General features: G+C 44.0%; 1 protein-coding gene across 1 annotated transcript in view; it reads left to right on the top strand.

Annotated features, from left to right (window-relative positions):
- vipr1b (vasoactive intestinal peptide receptor 1b) overlaps positions 1–22,242 on the top strand; it is a 295,279-nt gene that overhangs the window by 241,415 nt on the left and 31,622 nt on the right. The window contains exons 6-8 of the mRNA XM_045221440.1: positions 3,367–3,520; positions 3,822–3,882; positions 13,479–13,551. Of these exons, the coding sequence (XP_045077375.1) occupies positions 3,367–3,520; positions 3,822–3,882; positions 13,479–13,551 (288 nt within the window). The remainder of the gene's footprint in view (positions 1–3,366; positions 3,521–3,821; positions 3,883–13,478; positions 13,552–22,242) is intronic.

Here is a 22,242-nt window from a genome sequence, read left to right as displayed (position 1 = left end):
CACTTCAATACCTGCTAATGCACATTCTAACTGGAGTGAGTGCTCCTGTTCAATCTTCAATCCCGAGATTACTCTTAGCGTTGCGCACTTTTGATGCCTCAAAAGCTGTGTTCGCAAGTTTTCTGAGGTCTGAGATTGGCAAACCAACGTGGGCTGTAGGACCCAAGTAGGTAATGAAGGATACATTTGTTTGAATGGTAACAGCTCTTCCATTCCTGTTTCAGTGAGTAGGCTAAAGCTGAACGAAGCCTATGATAGTAAGCTGAACTAAGCCTATGATAGTAAGCTGAACGAAGCCTATGATAGTGAGCTTGTGGGTGTTCATTCCGAGCTTGTTTGACAGTGTTAGCCAGCGAGCTGTCGTGTTTGCGAGTCACAGAACCACTGAATTCTATTTTCAAAGACGTTGCAAGTTTAGCGTTATCGTTTTGCACGTGTTGCTGTTTTAGACGAATGAACCTTGTCACGTGTCTATTCGATGTTCGCTTCAACAGGTAAAGCCTGTCAGAACCCGTAGCTTCAACAGGTAAAGCCTGTCAGAATTCGTAGCTTCAACAGGTAAAGCCTGTCAGAACCCGTAGCTTCAACAGGTAAAGCCTGTCAGAACCCGTAGCTTCAACAGGTAAAGCCTGTCAGAACCCGTAGCTTCAACAGGTAAAGCCTGTCAGAATCCATAGCGTTCGGGTAGCCATTCAAGGCGTACTCTATGTCTGCTAGGAACGTCTCAGTGTCATTTGGCTTACCTGGAACGGGGTCAAAGTTGCAGAATTTTTGACGAGTTTGTCAAGGCGTTCCGTGCCAAGTGCGCAGAGAGGGTTGGCTTCATCCTGTGGGGAATTGTGGGCCGAAAGGCCAAGAGGAGAAACCAAGCTTTGGCTTTGTTGGCAAGGAGGCGCCATATTACTCTGTGCTGATGGAGGAGAAGACTGAGGGACACCTGAGAGAGGCAACGTCTGAAACCTTCTGTCGTCTTCACTCCTTTGTGTACCGAGCTCCGGTTGCGAGCTTGGTTGCTTGATGCTGTAGCGCGTGACTGTTCTGGAATTCCTCCAGATGGTACCTAAGTTTTTAATTTATTCTTGTTATTCCGCTGCATAGCAGAGTCCACTTGAGCGCTTAGAGTACTTATTTTAGACACATGAGTGTCGCACTTGCTCCATTCAGCCTCATACTTATCTGTCACGGTTTGCAGGTAGAGGTCTTAAGTGTGTAGCGAGAGATACAGTGATGACATTTCCTCCGCTTGCTTAGAAATCAATATTTCCATCTTCATCACCTGGGTTCTCTCATCATTAATTTGGTCGGCGACTTCAATGACTTTTGCTGATTTGTCATCCAACTTGGTCATTGTGTTCATTAACTGATCGTCTTTGGTCTGCAGCATTTGGACTAGACCATTATTGCTTTGAGGATCGTTCATCCAAACTGCACGCATGTTATCAAATTGCTCCTGTTTGTAGATAACTTGTCAGATTTATGTAGTTTAGCTCGTCGTATTTCGTTTTGGCTAAATCGAGTTGTTCCTGTAGAATATGTATTTGTTGAAGAGTTTGTGCTCATTCATCGTCATACGTTTTTGCAATTACTTTTAATTTGTCCTTTTTCAAACGCAGTTCGTCGGCTAGCAGAATGTTTTCCTCATCTGCTTTTGTCATTAGTTTCCCGGTTCTCTCCACCTGTCCCTTCATATCAACCAGTTCTTGCTCATGCTTCTGCTGAGGTACTGGAGAGATGCCAATTTCTGATGGCCATACATCAGGGCTAAACTGGAGAGAACCTTTACAAGGCTTGCGCCCAATGGTTGATTTTGTTTTGTTTGTCGCAATTACAGCTGTTTTTCTGCTAATGGCATAGTCAGGGTTTGTATCGCTGCTGAGGTCAGCGATCAATCCTTTTATGGGTGAGGATTCACTAATTAACGGGGGAATGGGGACCACCCCCTCTGATAGCTTATTATTAAAACAATGTATATATTTCTTTTTTCAAAGTTTGGTTTTGAGTCGTTGGAAGCTGCAAAAACGATTTGAATCTATTTATAGACGTTAATGGACCATCAATACTGGATCAGTATTGTGGGAGGTGGACTTGAATGAATTTGCAAAAGCAAATTTTATTGATTAATCAGACCTGTATAGGCTATCTGGGAATTAAACTAATTAACCTGAAGGCATCGCTGTATCTAAGTTAATGTGGAAAAGTTAAAAATGTCTCGTTGGTTGGAAAAATGTAATGGTCCTTATCCAAATGATCAACCTGAAAAAGGTTTGTTTGGCAATTTAACTTCCTTGTTAAATTGAATGAGACAACGATATCCAATCAGTTGAGATTGGATATCGTTGTCTCATTCCCGCTAAGGCGGGACTTCCGTCATTACTGGATCAGTACTGTGGGAGTTGGCTCCAATGAACTTGCAAAAGCAAATTTAATTGATTAATCAATGTTAATGATTAATTATACCTGTATAAGCTTATCTGGAAATGAAACATTAATTAACCTGAAAGAGTTGCTGTATCTAGGTTAATGTGGAAAAGTTGAAAATGTCTCATTGGTTGAAAACAAATCAATTTGGACCTTATCCAAATGATCAACCTGAAAAGGTTTGTTCGGCAATTTAATTTAATTAAACTCTTAGAAGATACATACAGTACCAGTCAAAAGTTTGGACACACCTACTCATTCAACGTTTTTTCTTTATTTTTAATATTTTCTATATTTTAGAATAATAGTGAAGACATACAGTATCAGTCCACCTGACAGAGATTCTGATTGGTCAGACCAACGTTGAACAGTCCTTACCACAGTTGGTTCCTGTTTAAGAGCAGAATGGAGGTGTGATCTGATTTGCCAAAGGGAGGGCCTAATAGCCATACAAAAGGGAGAGTAGCAATGATCCAGATCCATGATGCGCGTGTAGCACAGGATATGTGTTGATAGAATTGCGGTAGCAGTTTCCTCAAATGTTCTTTTAAGTACCCAGCTAAAATGAATAGGCCTCAGTATGTGCAGATTCTAGTTTGCACATAGTCCAGTGTGGATTGATACCGTATATCTCTGCCAGGTGGACTGATACTGTATATCTCTGCCATGTGGACTGATACCGTATATCTCTTTGTATTGTCAGGTGGACTGATACCGTATATCTCTTTGTGTTGTCAGGTGGACTGATACCGTATATCTCTCTGTGTTGTCAGGTGGACTGATACCGTATATCTCTCTGTGTTGTCAGGTGGACTGATACCGTATATCTCTCTGTGTTGTCAGGTGGACTGATACCGTATATCTCTCTGTGTTGTCAGGTGGACTGATACCGTATATCTCTCTGTGTTGTCAGGTGGACTGATACCGTATATCTCTTTGTGTTTTCAGGTGGGCTGCAAGGCGGTGATGGTCTTCTTCCAGTACTGTATAATGGCCAGCTTCTTCTGGCTGCTGGTGGAAGGCCTGTATCTCCATGCCCTATTGGCCGTTTCCTTCTTCTCTGAGAGAAATTACTTCTGGTGCTACATTCTGATTGGCTGGGGTGAGTGTGTCTGTGTGTCTGTCTGTCTGATTGGCTTGGATAAGTTTGCCTGTCTGTCTGATTGGCTGGTGGTGAGTTTGCCTGTCTGTCTGATTGGGGTAAGTGTGTCTGTCTGTTTGTCTGCCTGTCTGTCTTTCTGATTGGCTGGTGGTGAGTTTGTTTGTCTGCCTGTCTGTCTTTCTGATTGGCTGGTGGTGAGTTTGTTTGTCTGCCTGTCTGTCTGTCTGATTGGCTTGTGTCTGTCTATATTCTGGAGTTGGCTGGTCCAGGCATTGATTGGTTGTGTGCTTTTCTCCTGCAGGAGGGCCGACCATCTTCATCACAGCTTGGGGTGTTGCCAAGGCCTACTATAATGACGTGGGGTAAGAAAAGCCACACAGTAATGGTCTCAGTAATGTTCTCAGTAATGTTCTCAGTTATGTTCTCAGTAATGTTCTCGCACAGTAATTCTCCTTCTAGAACACAGTATATGACTCATGGCACGTTCAGCTCTAATGGTCTCTGATGGATATATTGAAATAGTAGTCTACTTTAAACAGCCAGAAGAGGACTGGCCCCTCAGAGCCTTTCTAGGGACTTTCTCCACCTTTCGCCACCTTCTGCATTGCTTGCTGTTTGGGGTTTTAGGCTGGGTTTCTGGATAAGCAATGTGACAACTGCGATTGTAAAAAGGGCTTTATTTAATACATTTAATTGATATACGGTCATGACCGAAATGATCCCTTGATTAAGATGAGCAAAAATACTGTATAAAATAAAGAATTGTAACGTATACGCAGGGAGTCAGGAAGCAGGTGAGTTTAATAATAATAAACATGAAAATAATACACAACAGGAAAAGCGTACTGAACGTAACCAAAACCAATACTGCCTGATGAGTGCCTTCGGAAAGTATTCAGACCTGTTGACTTTTCCACATTTTGTTAAGTTACAGCCTTATTCTAAAATTGATGAAATTGTTTTTTTCCCTTAACAATCTACACACAATACCCCATAATGACAAAGCAAAAACAGGTTTTTATAAATATTTGCTAATTTATAAAAAAAATTAAAAACTGAAATATTACATTTTCATAAATATTCAGACCCTTTACTCAGTACTTTGTTGACGCATCTTTGGCAGCGATTACAGCATCAAGTCTTCTTGGGTATGAAACTACAAGCTTGGCACACCTGTATTTGGGGAGTTTCTCCCATTCTTCTCTGCAGATCCTCTCAAGCTCTGTCAGGTTGGATGGGGAGCGTCGCTGCACAGCAATTGTCAGGTCTCTCCAGAGATGTTAGATCGGGTTCAAGTCCGGGCTCTGGCTGGGTCACTCAAGGACATTCAGAGACTTGTCCCGAAGCCACTCCTGCGTTGTCTTGGCTGTGCACTTAGGGTTGTTGTCCTGTTGGAAGGTGAACCTTCGCCCTAGTGAGAGGTCCTGAGTGCTCCGGAGCAGGTTTTCATGAAAGATATCTTTGCACATCGATCCTGACTAGTCTCCCAGTCTCTGCCGCTGAAAAACATCCCCACAGCATGATGCTGCCACCACCATTGTCACGCCCTGGCTCTGGGGACACTGTTATGTTGAGCCAGGGTGTGTAATTCTATGTTGGTATTTCTATGTTGGCCTGAGTGACTCCCAATCAGAGGCAACGAGTGTCAGCTGGTTGTCTCTGATTGGGAGCCATATTTAACTGTCTGTCTTTCACTTTGTCTTTGTGGTTTCTTGTTCTTATTTTGGTTTGTTTATGTAACCAGAGACATCACGTTTTCGTCTGTTATTTTGATCGTGTGATCATTCTAATAAATATAATGTTCGCATTCAACGCTGCGCCTTGGTCTCTCCCTGATGAACGTGACAGAAGAAACCACCAAAACCAGACCAAGCATCGTGTCCAGGAGCCATCGCTAGCAGATCTCCGTGGCAACCTCGACTGGGTCAAGCCTAATGAGGAGCAGAGAGGGTGGACTTGGGAACAGTTGAGGAAGAGCTTCGACTGGGTCAAGCCCATTGAGGAGCTGAATAGCGGGAGTTGGAGACAGAAGAGCGAGAGTTGGGCGAGAATGATAGAGGCCTGGCCCACGGGGAGGAGAGACCCCCAGAATTTTTTTAGGGGGGGGCTCACGACGTCGGGGCAGCAGGAGGCCGCGATAGAGCGGTCCAGCGGGTTGGCAGAGGAGGCCGCCAGGTTACGGGGGCCACTGGTCGAAGAGGGGATGGAAGGTGGAGAGGCACGGCGAGAGGTACTGGGGTGTGTTACCAGTCCGGTCCGGCCCGTTCCAGATCCCGATGTAGGGCCAGTGGTGTGTGTCCCCAGTACGGTCCGGTCTGTTCCTGCTCCCCGCACCAAGTCAGTGGTGCGCGTCGCCAGCCCAGTCCGGCCCATTCCTGCTCCCCGCACCAAGTCTGTGGTGCGTTTCGTCAGCCCGGCTCGGCCTGTTCCTGCTCCCCGCACCAAGTCTGTGGTGCGTTTCGTCAGCCCTGTCCGGCCCGTTCCTGCTCTCCGCAACAAGTCTGTGGTGCGTTTCGTCAGCCCGGCTCGGCCCGTTCCTGCTCCCCGCACCAAGTCTGTGGTGCGTTTCGTCAGCCCGGCTCGGCCCGTTCCTGCTCCCCGCACCAAGTCTACGGTGCGTGTCGCCAGCTCGGCCCGGCCTGCTCCCCGCACCAAGTCAGTGGTGCGTTTCGTCAGCCCGGTCCGGTCCGCTCCTGCTCCCCACACCAAGCCAGTGGTGTGCGTCGTCGGTCCGGCACGGCCCATGCCTGTTCCACTGGTGCCTGGTCCGGCACCGGTCAGATGCGTTACGCCGGAGCTAGAGCAATCCGCTCCATCAGTGTGCAGTCCAGCTCCGGCCAGCGGGGCCAGACCGGACCAGGGGTACTTTGGGGGGGGTTGGAGAGGGAGTGGGGATCAGGCCCGGAGCCGGATCCGCCGCCAAGGCGGAGTGCCCCCCCGGTCCCTCCCCTGTGGTATTTAGTTGGCGCGGTCGGAGTCCGCGCCTTTAGGGGGGGGGTACTGTCACGCCCTGGCTCTGGGGACACTGTTATGTTGAGCCAGGGTGTGTAATTCTATGTTGGTATTTCTATGTTGACCTGAGTGACTCCCAATCAGAGGCAACGAGTGTCAGCTGGTTGTCTCTGATTGGGAGCCATATTTAACTGTCTGTCTTTCACTTTGTCTTTGTGGTTTCTTGTTCTTATTTTGGTTTGTTTATGTAACCAGAGACATCACGTTTTCGTCTGTTATTTTGATCGTGTGATCATTCTAATAAATATAAATGTTCGCATTCAACGCTGCGCCTTGGTCTCTCCCTGACGAACGTGACAACCATGCTTCACCGTAGGGATGGTACCAGGTTTCCTCCAGATGTGATGCTTGGCATTCAGGCCAAAGAGTTCAATCTTGGTTTCATCAGACCAGAGAATCTTGTTTCTCATGGTCTGAGAGTCTTTTTGTGCCTTTTGGCAAACTCCAAGCAGGCTGTCATGTGCCTTTTACTGAGGAGTGGCTTCTGTCTGGCCACTCTACCATAAAGGCCAGGGCGGCAGGTAGCTTAGTGGGTAAGAGCGTTTTGCCAGTAACCGAAAGGTTGCTGGTTCTAATCCCCAAGCCGACTAGGTGAAAAATCTGTCGATGTGCCCTTAAGCAAGGCACTTAACCCTAATTGCTCCTGTAAGTCGCTCTGGATAAGGGTGTCTGCTAAATAAAGAAAAATTTAAAAAAGGCCTGATTGGTGGAGTGCTGCAGAGATGGTTGTCCTTCTGTAAGGTTCTCCCACCTCCACAAAGGAACTCTAGCTCTGTCAGTGACCATTGGGTTCTTGGTCACCTCCCTGACCAAGGCCCTTCTCCCCTGATTGCTAAGTTTGGCCGGGCGGCCAGCTCTAGGAAGAGTCTTGGTGGTTCCAAACGTATTACATTTAAGAATGATGAAGGCCACTGTGTTCTTGGGGACCTTCAATGCTGCAGAAATATTTTTGTACCCTTCCCCAGATCTGTGCCTCGACACAATCCTGTCTCGGAGCTCTACATACAAGTCCTTTGACCTCATGGCTTGGTTTTATATAGACAGGTGTGTACCTTTCCAAATCATGCCCAATCAAGTTGTAGAAACATCTCAAGGATGGAAACAGGATGCATGTATTTCTGTTTTTTTATTTTTAATACATTTGCAACAAAACAAATTACCAGTTTTCACTTTGACATTAAGGTGTATTGTGTGTAGATTGCTGAGGAAAAAAAAAAGTTATCTATTTTAAAATAAGACTGTAAAGTAACAAAATGTGGAAAAAGTCAAGGTGTCTGAATACTTTCCGAAGGCACTGTAAATGAAGGGAGAGTAAGCAGGGTGGTGATGAAGTCCAGGTGTGCTTAACATTGGGGAGCAGGTGATGGTTGCCAGGTGTGCACAATGTGGGTTGCCAGGACCGGTGGTTAGTAGACCGGCGACGTCGAGGGACGGAGCAGGCATGAAACTACCCCCCAAGAGCGCTCCTCAGGACCATACCCCTCCCAGTCCCCCATGTACTGGAGCCGACCCCCACGACGTTGGGAGTCCAGGAGGGACCTAACAGCATAGGCGGGGATCCAGGAGATGTCCTCGATGTCCAGGAGATGCAGAGGGGTGTCGCGGGGGCTTAGCTTCCAGGTGGAGCGGGAGTTTTCCTGCCAGATGCGATGGAACACAAGATGGAGCGTTAGCGGTCCTTCGGATCCTTCTGACGGCGGAACCACTCGTCAACTGCAGGGTCCTCGGTCTGGCTCGGAGTCCACAGGGCCGGCTGATATCCCAGGATGCACTGGAAGGGAGTCATCCCAGTGGAGGAGTGACAAAGTGAGTTATGGGCCTATTCCGCCCAAGGAAGGAACCGGACCCACTCCTCCTGCCGGTCCTGGCAGTGATTCCTTAGGAACCCAAGGAAGGAACCGGACCCACTCCTCCTGCCGGTCCTGGAACCTCCTGGTTGATCCTCTCCACCTGCCCGTTAGACTGGCCCGGGACCCAGATAGCCGGGACCCAGATGGCCGGGACCCAGATGGCCGGGACCCAGATGGCCGGTACCCAGATGGCCGGGACCCAGATGGCCGGTACCCAGATGGCCGGTACCCAGATGGCCGGGACCCAGATGGCCGGGACCCAGATGTGAGGCTGACCGTGGCCCCCAGCTTCTCCACAAAGGCTTTCCAGACCTGCAACGTGAATTGGGGACCACGGTCGGAAACGATGTCCTCCGGAAGGAATCTGCTGCTGCTTCCATAATTTCAGAGGCAGTATTCCGTAACGTATACTCAGGAAGAAGGTGAGTTTAATAATAATAAACATGAAGAAAATTCAAAAACAGGATTAGTGTACTGAACATAACCAAAACCAAAACAGCCTGACGACTGAGGCTGCTGAGGGCTATATGAAGGGAGAGAAATCAGGGTGGTGATGAAGTCCAGGTGTGTTTAACGATGGGGAGCAGGTGTGCTCTATGATGGTTACCAGGTGTACGCAATGTGGGATGCCAGGACCAGTGGTTAGTTGTTTAACACTTTTTTGGTTACTACATGATTCCATATGGGTTATTTAATAGTTTTGAATGTAGAAAATAGTAAAAATAAAGAAAAACCCTTGAATGAATAGGTGTCCAAACTTTTGACTGGTACTGTATGTAATACTATATTTGATATAATCAATCTATATGTTACCAGGTGCTGTAATATATGTAAAAATATATACAGTGGGGAAAAAAAGTATTTAGTCAGCCTCCAATTGTGCAAGTTCTCCCACTTAAAACGATGAGAGAGGCCTGTAATGTTCATCATAGGTACACGTCAACTATGACAGACAAATTGAGAATTTTTTTCTCCAGAAAATCACATTGTAGGATTTTTAATGAATTTATTTGCAAATTATGGTGGAAAATAAGTATTTGGTCACCTACAAACAAGCAAGATTTCTGGCTCTCACAGACCTGTAACTTCTTCTTTAAGAGGTTCCTCTGTCCTCCACTCGTTACCTATATTAATGGCACCTGTTTGAACTTGTTATCAGTATAAAAGACACCTGTCCACAACCTCAAACAGTCACACTCCAAACTCCACTATGGCCAAGACCAAAGAGCTGTCAAAGGACACCAGAAGAAAATGTGTAGACCTGCACCAGGCTGGGAAGACTGAATCTGCAATAGGTAAGCAGCTTGGTTTGAATAAATCAATTGTGGGAGCAATTATTAGGAAATGGAAGACATACACGACCAGTGATAATCTCCCTCGATCTGGGGCTCCACGCAAGATCTCACCCCGTGGGGTCAAAATGATCACAAGAACGGTGAGCAAAAAATCCCAGAACCACATGGGGGACCTAGTGAATGACCTGCAGAGAGCTGGGACCAAAGTAACAAAGCCTACCATCAGTAACACACTACGCCGCCAGGGACTCAAATCCTGCAGTGCCAGACGTGTCCCCCTGCTTAAGCCAGTACATGTCCAGGCCCGTCTGAAGTTTGCTAGAGTGCATTTGGATGATCCAGAAGAGGATTGGGAGAATATCATATGGTCAGATGAAACCAAAATATAACTTTTTGGTAAAAACTCAACTCGTCGTGTTTGGAGGACAAAGAATGCTGAGTTGCATCCAAAGAACACCATACCTACTGTAAAGCATGGGGGTGGAAACATCATGCTTTGGGGCTGTTTTTCTGCAAAGGGACCAGGACGACTGATCCGTGTAAAGGAAAGAATGAATGGGGCCATGTATCGTGAGATTTTGAGTGAAAACCTCCTTCCATCAGCAAGGGCATTGAAGATGAAACGTGGCTGGGTCTTTCAGCATGACAATGATCCCAAACACACCTCCCGGGCAACGAAGGAGTGGCTTCGTAAGAAGCATTTCAAGGTCCTGGAGTGGCCTAGCCAGTCTCCAGATCTCAACCCCATAGAAAATCTTTGGAGGGAGTTGTAAGTCTGTGTTGCCCAGTCACAACCCCAAAACATCACTGCTCTAGAGGAGATCTGCATGGAGGAATGGGCCACATTTTTTATTTTTTATTTCACCTTTATTTAACCAGGTAAACCAGTTGAGAACAAGTTCTCATTTACAACTGCGACCTGGCCAAGATAAAGCAAAGCAGTGCGATAAAAACAACAACACAGAGTTACATATGGGGTAAAACAAAAAAGTCAAAAATACAACAGAAATACATATATATACAGTGTGTGCAAATTTAGCAAGTTATGGAGGTAAGGCAATAAAATAGGCTATAGTGCAAAATAATTACAATTAGTATTAACACTGGAATGATAGATGTGCAAGAGATGATGTGCAAATAGAGATACTGGGGTACAATTGAGCAAAATAAATAACAATATAGGGATGAGGTAGTTGGGCGGGTTATTTCAGATGGGCTGTGTACAGGTGCAGTGATCGGTAAGCTGCTCTGACAACTGATGCTTAAAGTTAGTGAGGGAGATAAGTGTCTCCAGCTTCAGAGATTTTTGCAATTTGTTCCAGTCATTGGCAGCAGAGAACTGGAAGGAATTGCGGCCAAAGGAGGTGTTGGCTTTGGGGATGACCAGTGAGATATACCCGCTGGAGCGCAGACTACGGGTGGGTGTTGCTATGGTGACCAATGAGCTAAGATAAGGCGGGGATTTGCCTAGCAGTGATTTATAGATGGCCTGGAGCCAGTGTGTTTGGCGATGAATATGTAGTGAGGACCAGCCAACAAGAGCGTACAGGTCACAGTGGTGGGTATTATATGGGGCTTTGGAGACAAAACGGATGGCACTGTGATTGACTACATCCAATTTGCTGAGTAGAGTGTTGGAGGCTATTTTGTAAATGACATCGCCGAAGTCAAGGATCGGTAGGATAGTCAGTTTTACGAGGGCATGTTTGGCAGCATGAGTGAAGGAGGCTTTGTTGCGAAATAGGAAACCGATTCTAGATTTAACTTTGGATTGGAGATTCTTAATGTGAGTCTGGAAGGAGAGTTTACAGTCTAACCAGACACCTAGATATTTGTAGTTGTCCACATACTCTAGGTCAGACCCGTCGAGTGTAGTGATTCTAGTCGGGTGGGCGGGTGCCAGCAGCGTTCGGTTGAAGAGCATGCATTTAGTTTTACTAGTGTTTAAGAGCAGCTGGAGGCTACTGAAGGAGTGTTGTATGGCGTTGAAGCTCGTTTTGAGGTTTGTTAACACAGTGTCCAATGAAGGGCCAGATGTATACAAAATGGTGTCGTCTGCGTAGAGGTGGATTTGAGAGTCACCAGCAGCAAGAGCGACGTCATTGATATACACAGAGAAAAGAGTCGGCCCAAGAATTGAACCCCGTGGCACCCCCATAGAGACTGCCATAGGTCCAGACAACAGGCTCTCCGATTTGACACATTGAACTCTATCTGAGAAGTAGTTGGTGAACCAGGCGAGGCAGTCATTTGAGAAACCAAGGCTATTTAGTCTGCCAATAAGAATGCGGTGGTTGACAGAGTCGAAAGCCTTGGCCAGGTCAATGAAAACGGCTGCACAGTACTGTCTATTATCGATCGCGGTTATAATATCGTTTAGGACCTTGAGCGTGGCTGAAGTGCACCCATGACCAGCTCGGAAACCGGATTGCATAGCGGAGAAGGTACGGTGGGATTCGAAATGGTCGGGTTATCTGTTTGTTGACTTGGCTTTCAAAAACTTTTGAAAGGCAGGGCAGGATGGATATGGGTCTGTAACAGTTTGGATCTAGAGTGTCACCCCTTTGAAGAGGGGGATGACCGTGGCAGCTTTCCAATCTCTGGGGATCTCAGACGTTACGAAAGAGAGGTTGAACAGGCTAGTAATAGGGGGTTGCGACAATTTCGCGGCTAGTTTTAGAAAGAAAGGGTCCAGATTGTCTAGCCCAGATGATTTGTAGGGGTCCAGATTTTGCAGCTCTTTTAGAACATCAGCTGTCTGGATTTGTGTGAAGGAGAAGCGGGGGGGGGCATGGGCAAGTTGCAGCGGAGGGTGCAGAGCTGGTGGCCGGGGTAGTTGTAGCCAGGTGGAAAGCATGGCCAGCCATAGCAAAATGCTTGTTGAAATTCTCGATTATTGTAGATTTATCGGTGGTGATAGTGTTTCCTAGCCTCAGTGCAGTGGGCAGCTGGGAGGAAGTGCTCTTATTTTCCATGGACAGTGTCCCAAAACTTTTTGGAGTTAGTGCTACAGGATGCAAATTTCTGTTTGAAAAAGTTAGCCTTTGCTTTCCTAACTGCTTGTGTATATTGGTTCCTGACTTCCCTGAAAAGTTGCATATCGCGGGGGCTATTTGATGCTAATGCAGTACGCCACAGGATGTTTTTGTGCTGGTCAAGGGCAGTCAAGTCTGAGGAGAACCAGGGGCTATATCTGTTCTTAGTTCTGTATTTTTTGAATGGGGCATGTCTATTTAAGATTGAGAGGAAATTACTTTTAAAGAACAACCAGGCATCCTCTACTGACGGAATGAGATCTATATCTATCCAGGATACCTGGGCCAGGTCAATTAGGAAGGCCTGCTCGCTGAAGTGTTTTTGGGAGCGTTTGACAGTGATGAGGGGTGGTCGTTTGACCGCGGACCCGTTACGGACGCAGGCAATAAGGCAGTGATCGCTGAGATCCTGGTTGAAGACAGCGGAGGTGTATTCAGCAACAGTGTGTGAAAACCTTGTGAAGACTTACAGAAAACGTTTGACCTGTGTCATTGCCAACAAAGGGTATATAACAAAGTATTGAGAAACTTTTGTTATTGACCAAATACTTATTTTCCACCATAATTTGCAAATAAATTCATAAAAAATCCTACAACATGATTTTCTGGATTTTTTTCTTCTCATTTTGTCTGTCATAGTTGACGTGTACCTATGATGAAAATTACAGGCCTCTCTCATCTTTTTAAGTGGGAGAACTTGCACAATTGGTGGCTGACTAAATACTTTTTTCCCCCACTGTATGTGATATCACCTATATGTTACCAGGTGCTGGGACATCATTGAAAAGACTGACATGTTCTGGTGGATCATTAAGACTCCAATACTGGCCTCCATCCTGGTGAGCTGTTCTGCCACTCCTCAACTTTCATGTTTAGTATGAAAGGATTCAACTCTCATTCCATCAGAAGTAGGTGTTATGGTTATTAATGTAGAGAGAGGAGGTCTGTATGTCTCTGTCATAGTTATTACTGTAGAGAGAGGAGGTCTGTCTGTCTCTGTCATAGTTTTTACTGTAGAGAGGAGGTCTGTCTGGCTCTGTCATAGTTATTACTGTAAAGAAAGGAGTGTTTAGTTTAGAGTATAGAACACACCAGTAGAGTTTAGTAGAGTACAGAACACACCAGTGGAGTTTAGTAGAGTAGAGAACACACCAGTAGAGTTTAGAAGAGTAGAGTACAGAACACACCAGTAGAGTTTAGTAGAGTAGAGTACAGAACACACCAGTAGAGTTTAGTGGAGTACAGAACACACCAGTAGAGTTTAGTAGAGTAGAGTACAGAACACACCAGTAGAGTTTAGTAGAGTAGAGTACAGAACACACCAGTAGAGTTTAGTAGAGTACAGAACACACCAGTAGAGTTTAGTAGAGTAGAGTACAGAACACCCCAGTAGAGTTTAGTAGAGTACAGAACACACCAGTAGAGTTTAGTAGAGTACAGAACACACCAGTAGAGTTTAGTAGAGTACAATACACACCAGTGGAGTTTAGTAGAGTAGAGTACAGAACACACCAGTAGAGTTTAGTAGAGTAGAGTACAGAACACACCAGTAGAGTTTAGTAGAGTAGAGTACAGAACACACCAGTAGAGTTTAGTAGAGTACAGAACACACCAGTAGAGTTTAGTAGAGTACAGAACACACCAGTAGAGTTTAGTAGAGTAGAGTACAGAACACACCAGTAGAGTTTAGTAGAGTACAGAACACACCAGTAGAGTTTAGTAGAGTACAGAACACACCAGTGGAGTTTAGTAGCGTAGAGTACAGAACACACCAGTAGAGTTTAGTAGAGTACAGAACACACCAGTAGAGTTTAGTAGAGTAGAGTACAGAACACACCAGTAGAGTTTAGTAGAGTAGAGTACAGAACACACCAGTAGAGTTTAGTAGAGTAGAGTACAGAACACACCAGTAGAGTTTAGTAGAGTAGAGTACAGAACACACCAGTAGAGTTTAGTAGAGTACAGAACACAACAGTGGAGTTTAATAGAGTAGAGTACAGAACACACCTGTAGAGTTTAGTAGAGTACAAAACACCCCAGCAGAGTTTAGTAGAGTACAAAACACCCCAGTAGAGTTTAGTAGAGTAGAGTACAGAACACACCAGTAGAGTTTAGTAGAGTACAGAACACAACAGTGGAGTTTAATAGAGTAGAGTACAGAACACACCAGTAGAGTTTAGTAGAGTAGAGTACAGAACACACCAGTAGAGTTTAGTAGAGTAGAGTACAGAACACACCAGTAGAGTTTAGTAGAGTAGAGTACAGAACACACCAGTAGAGTTTAGTAGAGTAGAGTACAGAACACACCAGTAGAGTTTAGTACAGTACTGAACACACCAGTAGAGTTTAGTAGAGTAGAGTACAGAACACACCAGTAGAGTTTAGTAGAGTAGAGTACAGAACACACCAGTAGAGTTTAGTAGAGTAGAGTACAGAACACACCAGTAGAGTTTAGGAGAGTAGAGTACACACCAGTAGAGTTTGGTAGAGTAGAGTACAGAACACACCAATGGAGTTTAGTAGAGTACAGAACACACCAGTAGAGTTTAGTAGAGTAGAGTACAGAACACACCAGTAGAGTTTAGTAGAGTAGAGTACAGAACACACCAGTAGAGTTTAGTAGAGTACAGAACACACCAGTAGAGTTTGGTAGAGTACAGAACACACCAGTAGAGTTTAGTAGAGTAGAGAACACACCAGTAGAGTTTAGTAGAGTACAGAACACACCAGTAGAGTTTAGTAGAGTAGAGTACAGAACACACCAGTGCAGTTTAGTAGAGTAGAGTACAGAACACACCAGTAGAGTTTAGTAGAGTACAGAACACACAAGTAGAGTTTAGTAGAGTGTACAGAACACACCAGTAGAGTTTAGTAGAGTAGAGTACAGAACACACCAGCAGAGTTTAGTAGAGTACAGAACACACCAGTAGAGTTTAGTAGAGTACAGAACACACCAGTAGAGTTTAGTAGAGTAGAGTACAGAACACACCAGTAGAGTTTAGTAGAGTACAGAACACACCAGTAGAGTTTAGTAGAGTAGAGTACAGAACACACCAGTAGAGTTTAGTAGAGTAGAGTACAGAACACACCAGTAGAGTTTAGTAGAGTAGAGTAGAGAACACACCAGTAGAGTTTAGGAGAGTAGAGTACAGAACACACCAGTAGAGTTTAGTAGAGTAGAGTACAGAACACACCAGTAGAGTTTAGTAGAGTAGAGTACAGAACACACCAGTAGAGTTTAGTAGAGTAGAGTACAGAACACACCAGTAGAGTTTAGTCGAGTAGAGTAGAGAACACAATAGTAGAGTTTAGTAGAGTAGAGTACAGAACACACCAGTAGAGTTTAGTAGAGTAGAGTACAGAACACACCAGTAGAGTTTAGTAGAGTAGAGTACAGAACACACCAGTAGAGTTTAGTAGAGTACAGAACACACCAGTAGAGTTTGGTAGAGTAGAGTAGAGAACACACCAGTAGAGTTTAGTAGAGTAGAGTACAGAACACACCTGTAGAGTTTAGTACAGTAGAGCACAGAACACACCAGTAGAGTTTAGTAGAGTACAGAACACACCAGTAGAGTTTAGTAGAGTAGAGTACAGAACACACCAGTAGAGTTTGGTAGAGTACAGAACACACCAGTAGAGTTTAGTAGAGTAGAGTACAGAACACACCAGTAGAGTTTAGTAGAGTAGAGTAGAGAACACACCAGTAGAGTTTAGTAGAGTAGAGTACAGAACACACCAGTAGAGTTCAGTAGAGTAGAGTGCAGAACACACCAGTAGAGTTTAGTAGAGTACAGAACACACCAGTAGAGTTTAGTAGAGTAGAGTACAGAACACACCAGTAGAGTTTAGTAGAGTACAGAACACACCAGTAGAGTTTAGTAGAGTACAGAACACACCAGTGGAGTTTAGTAGAGTAGAGTACAGAACACACCAGTAGAGTTTAGTAGAGTACAGAACACACCAGTAGAGTTTAGTAGAGTAGAGTACAGAACACACCAGTAGAGTTTAGTAGAGTAGAGTACAGAACACACCAGTAGAGTTTAGTAGAGTAGAGTACAGAACACACCAGTAGAGTTTAGTAGAGTAGAGTACAGAACACACCAGTAGAGTTTAGTAGAGTACAGAACACAACAGTGGAGTTTAGTAGAGTAGAGTACAGAACACACCTGTAAAGTTTAGTAGAGTACAAAACACCCCAGTAGAGTTTAGTAGAGTACAAAACACCCCAGTAGAGTTTAGTAGAGTAGAGTACAGAACACACCAGTAGAGTTTAGTAGAGTACAGAACACAACAGTGGAGTTTAATAGAGTAGAGTACAGAACACACCAGTAGAGTTTAGTAGAGTAGAGTACAGAACACACCAGTAGAGTTTAGTAGAGTAGAGTACAGAACACACCAGTAGAGTTTAGTAGAGTTTAGTATAGTACAGAACACACCAGTGGAGTTTAGTAGAGTAGAGTACAGAACACACCAGTAGAGTTTAGTACAGTACTGAACACACCAGTAGAGTTTAGTAGAGTAGAGTACAGAACACACCAGTAGAGTTTAGTAGAGTAGAGTACAGAACACACCAGTAGAGTTTAGTAGAGTAGAGTACAGAACACACCAGTAGAGTTTAGGAGAGTAGAGTACACACCAGTAGAGTTTGGTAGAGTAGAGTACAGAACACACCAATGGAGTTTAGTAGAGTACAGAACACACCAGTAGAGTTTAGTAGAGTAGAGTACAGAACACACCAGTAGAGTTTAGTAGAGTAGAGTACAGAACACACCAGTAGAGTTTAGTAGAGTACAGAACACACCAGTAGAGTTTGGTAGAGTAGAGTACAGAACACACCAGTAGAGTTTAGTAGAGTAGAGAACACACCAGTAGAGTTTAGTAGAGTACAGAACACACCAGTAGAGTTTAGTAGAGTAGAGTACAGAACACACCAGTGCAGTTTAGTAGAGTAGAGTACAGAACACACCAGTGGAGTTTAGTAGAGTACAGAACACACAAGTAGAGTTTAGTAGTGTACAGAACACACCAGTAGAGTTTAGTAGAGTAGAGTAGAGAACACACCAGCAGAGTTTAGTAGAGTACAGAACACACCAGTAGAGTTTAGTAGAGTACAGAACACACCAGTAGAGTTTAGTAGAGTAGAGTACAGAACACACCAGTAGAGTTTAGTAGAGTACAGAACACACCAGTAGAGTTTAGTAGAGTAGAGTACAGAACACACCAGTAGAGTTTAGTAGAGTAGAGTACAGAACACACCAGTAGAGTTTAGTAGAGTAGAGTACAGAACACACCAGTAGAGTTTAGTAGAGTAGAGTACAGAACACACCAGTAGAGTTTAGTAGAGTAGAGTACAGAACACACCAGTAGAGTTTAGTAGAGTAGAGAACACACCAGTAGAGTTTAGTCGAGTAGAGTAGAGAACACAATAGTACAGTTTAGTAGAGTAGAGTACAGAACACACCAGTAGAGTTTAGTAGAGTAGAGTACAGAACACAACAGTAGAGTTTAGTAGAGTAGAGTACAGAACACACCAGTAGAGTTTAGTAGAGTACAGAACACACCAGTAGAGTTTGGTAGAGTAGAGAACACACCAGTAGAGTTTAGTAGAGTAGAGTACAGAACACACCAGTAGAGTTTAGTAGAGTAGAGCACAGAACACACCAGTAGAGTTTAGTAGAGTACAGAACACACCAGTAGAGTTTAGTAGAGTAGAGTACAGAACACACCAGTAGAGTTTGGTAGAGTACAGAACACACCAGTAGAGTTTAGTAGAGTAGAGTACAGAACACACCAGTAGAGTTTAGTAGAGTAGAGTAGAGAACACACCAGTAGAGTTTAGTAGAGTAGAGTACAGAACACACCAGTAGAGTTCAGTAGAGTAGAGTGCAGAACACACCAGTAGAGTTCAGTAGAGTAGAGTACAGAACACACCAGTAGAGTTTAGTAGAGTAGAGTACAGAACACAACAGTAGAGTTTAGTAGAGTACAGAACACACCAGTAGAGTTTAGTAGAGTACAGAACACACCAGTAGAGTTTAGTAGAGTACAGAACAAACCAGTAGAGTTGAGTAGAGTACAGAACACACCAGTAGAGTTTAGTAGAGTAGAGTACAGAACACACCAGTAGAGTTTGGTAGAGTACAGAACACACCAGTAGAGTTTAGTAGAGTAGAGTACAGAACACACCAGTAGAGTTTAGTAGAGTAGAGTACAGAACACACCAGTAGAGTTTAGTAGAGTAGAGTACAGAACACACCAGTAGAGTTTAGTAGAGTAGAGTACAGAACACACCAGTAGAGTTCAGTAGAGTAGAGTACAGAACACACCAGTAGAGTTTAGTAGAGTAGATTACAGAACACAACAGTAGAGTTTAGTAGAGTAGAGTACAGAACACACCAGTAGAGTTTAGTAGAGTACAGAACACACCAGTAGAGTTTAGTAGAGTAGAGTACAGAACACAACAGTATAGTTTAGTAGAGTAGAGTACAGAACACACCAGTAGAGTTTAGTAGAGTACAGAACACACCAGTAGAGTTTAGTAGAGTAGAGTACAGAACACACCAGTGGAGTTTAGTAGAGTAGAGTACAGAACACACCAGTAGAGTTTAGTAGAGTAGAGTACAGAACACACCAGTAGAGTTTAGTAGAGTACAGAACACACCAGTAGAGTTTGGTAGAGTAGAGTACAGAACACACCAGTAGAGTTTGGTAGAGTAGAGTACAGAACACACCAGTAGAGTTTGGTAGAGTAGAGTACAGAACACACCAGTAGAGTTTAGTAGAGTACAGAACACACCAGTAGAGTTGAGTAGCGTACAGAACACAACAGTAGAGTTTAGTAGAGTAGAGTACAGAACACACCAGTACAGTTTAGTAGAGTAGAGTACAGAACACACCAGTAGAGTTTAGTAGAGTAGAGTAGAGAACACACCAGTAGAGTTTAGTAGAGTAGAGTACAGAACACACCAGTAGAGTTTAGTAGAGTAGAGTACAGAACACACCAGTAGAGTTTAGTAGAGTACAGAACACAACAGTGGAGTTTAGTAGAGTAGAGTACAGAACACACCAGTAGAGTTTAGTAGAGTAGAGAACACACCAGTAGAGTTTAGTAGAGTAAATTACAGAACACACCAGTAGAGTTTAGTAGAGTAGAGTACAGAACACACCAGTAGAGTTTAGTAGAGTACAGAACACACCAGTAGAGTTTAGTAGAGTAGAGTACAGAACACACCAGTAGAGTTTAGTAGAGTAGAGTACAGAACACACCAGTAGAGTTTAGTAGAGTAGAGTACAGAACACACCAGTAGAGTTTAGTAGAGTTTAGTATAGTACAGAACACACCAGTGGAGTTTAGTAGAGTAGAGTACAGAACACACCAGTAGAGTTTAGTACAGTACTGAACACAACAGTAGAGTTTAGTAGAGTAGAGTAAAGAACACACCAGTAGAGTTTAGTAGAGTAGAGTACAGAACACACCAGTAGAGTTTAGTAGAGTAGAGTACAGAACACACCAGTAGAGTTTAGGAGAGTAGAGTACACACCAGTAGAGTTTGGTAGAGTAGAGTACAGAACACACCAATGGAGTTTAGTAGAGTACAGAACACACCAGTAGAGTTTAGTAGAGTAGAGTACAGAACACACCAGTAGAGTTTAGTAGAGTAGAGTACAGAACACACCAGTAGAGTTTAGTAGAGTACAGAACACACCAGTAGAGTTTGGTAGAGTAGAGTACAGAACACACCAGTAGAGTTTAGTAGAGTAGAGAACACACCAGTAGAGTTTAGTAGAGTACAGAACACACCAGTAGAGTTTAGTAGAGTAGAGTACAGAACACACCAGTGCAGTTTAGTAGAGTAGAGTACAGAACACACCAGTAGAGTTTAGTAGAGTACAGAACACACAAGTAGAGTTTAGTAGTGTACAGAACACACCAGTAGAGTTTAGTAGAGTAGAGTAGAGAACACACCAGCAGAGTTTAGTAGAGTACAGAACACACCAGTAGAGTTTAGTAGAGTACAGAACACACCAGTAGAGTTTAGTAGAGTAGAGTACAGAACACACCAGTAGAGTTTAGTAGAGTACAGAACACACCAGTAGAGTTTAGTAGAGTAGAGTACAGAACACACCAGTAGAGTTTAGTAGAGTAGAGTACAGAACACACCAGTAGAGTTTAGTAGAGTAGAGTACAGAACACACCAGTAGAGTTTAGTAGAGTAGAGTACAGAACACACCAGTAGAGTTTAGTAGAGTAGAGTACAGAACACACCAGTAGAGTTTAGTAGAGTAGAGAACACACCAGTAGAGTTTAGTCGAGTAGAGTACAGAACACAACAGTAGAGTTTAGTAGAGTAGAGTACAGAACACACCAGTAGAGTTTAGTAGAGTAGAGTACAGAACACACCAGTAGAGTTTAGTAGAGTAGAGTACAGAACACACCAGTAGAGTTTAGTAGAGTACAGAACACACCAGTAGAGTTTGGTAGAGTAGAGGAACACACCAGTAGAGTTTAGTAGAGTAGAGTACAGAACACACCAGTAGAGTTTAGTAGAGTAGAGCACAGAACACACCAGTAGAGTTTAGTAGAGTACAGAACACACCAGTAGAGTTTAGTAGAGTAGAGTACAGAACACACCAGTAGAGTTTGGTAGAGTACAGAACACACCAGTAGAGTTTAGTAGAGTAGAGTACAGAACACACCAGTAGAGTTTAGTAGAGTAGAGTAGAGAACACACCAGTAGAGTTTAGTAGAGTAGAGTACAGAACACACCAGTAGAGTTTAGTAGAGTAGAGTACAGAACACACCAGTAGAGTTCAGTAGAGTAGAGTACAGAACACACCAGTAGAGTTTAGTAGAGTAGAGTACAGAACACACCAGTAGAGTTTAGTAGAGTACAGAACACACCAGTAGAGTTTAGTAGAGTACAGAACACACCAGTAGAGTTTAGTAGAGTACAGAACACACCAGTAGAGTTGAGTAGAGTACAGAACACACCAGTAGAGTTTAGTAGAGTAGAGTACAGAACACACCAGTAGAGTTTGGTAGAGTACAGAACACACCAGTAGAGTTTAGTAGAGTAGAGTACAGAACACACCAGTAGAGTTTAGTAGAGTAGAGTACAGAACACACCAGTAGAGTTTAGTAGAGTAGAGTACAGAACACACCAGTAGAGTTCAGTAGAGTAGAGTACAGAACACACCAGTAGAGTTTAGTAGAGTAGAGTACAGAACACACCAGTAGAGTTTAGTAGAGTAGATTACAGAACACACCAGTAGAGTTTAGTAGAGTAGAGTACAGAACACACCAGTAGAGTTTAGTAGAGTACAGAACACACCAGTAGAGTTTAGTAGAGTAGAGTACAGAACACAACAGTATAGTTTAGTAGAGTAGAGTACAGAACACACCAGTAGAGTTTAGTAGAGTACAGAACACACCAGTGGAGTTTAGTAGAGTAGAGTACAGAACACACCAGTAGAGTTTAGTAGAGTAGAGTACAGAACACACCAGTAGAGTTTAGTAGAGTAGAGTA

The sequence above is a fragment of the Coregonus clupeaformis genome, chromosome 7 (assembly GCF_020615455.1).
Source record: "Coregonus clupeaformis isolate EN_2021a chromosome 7, ASM2061545v1, whole genome shotgun sequence".
Taxonomy (NCBI): Eukaryota; Metazoa; Chordata; class Actinopteri; order Salmoniformes; family Salmonidae; genus Coregonus; species Coregonus clupeaformis.
This window is presented reverse-complemented; position numbering and strand designations above follow the sequence as displayed.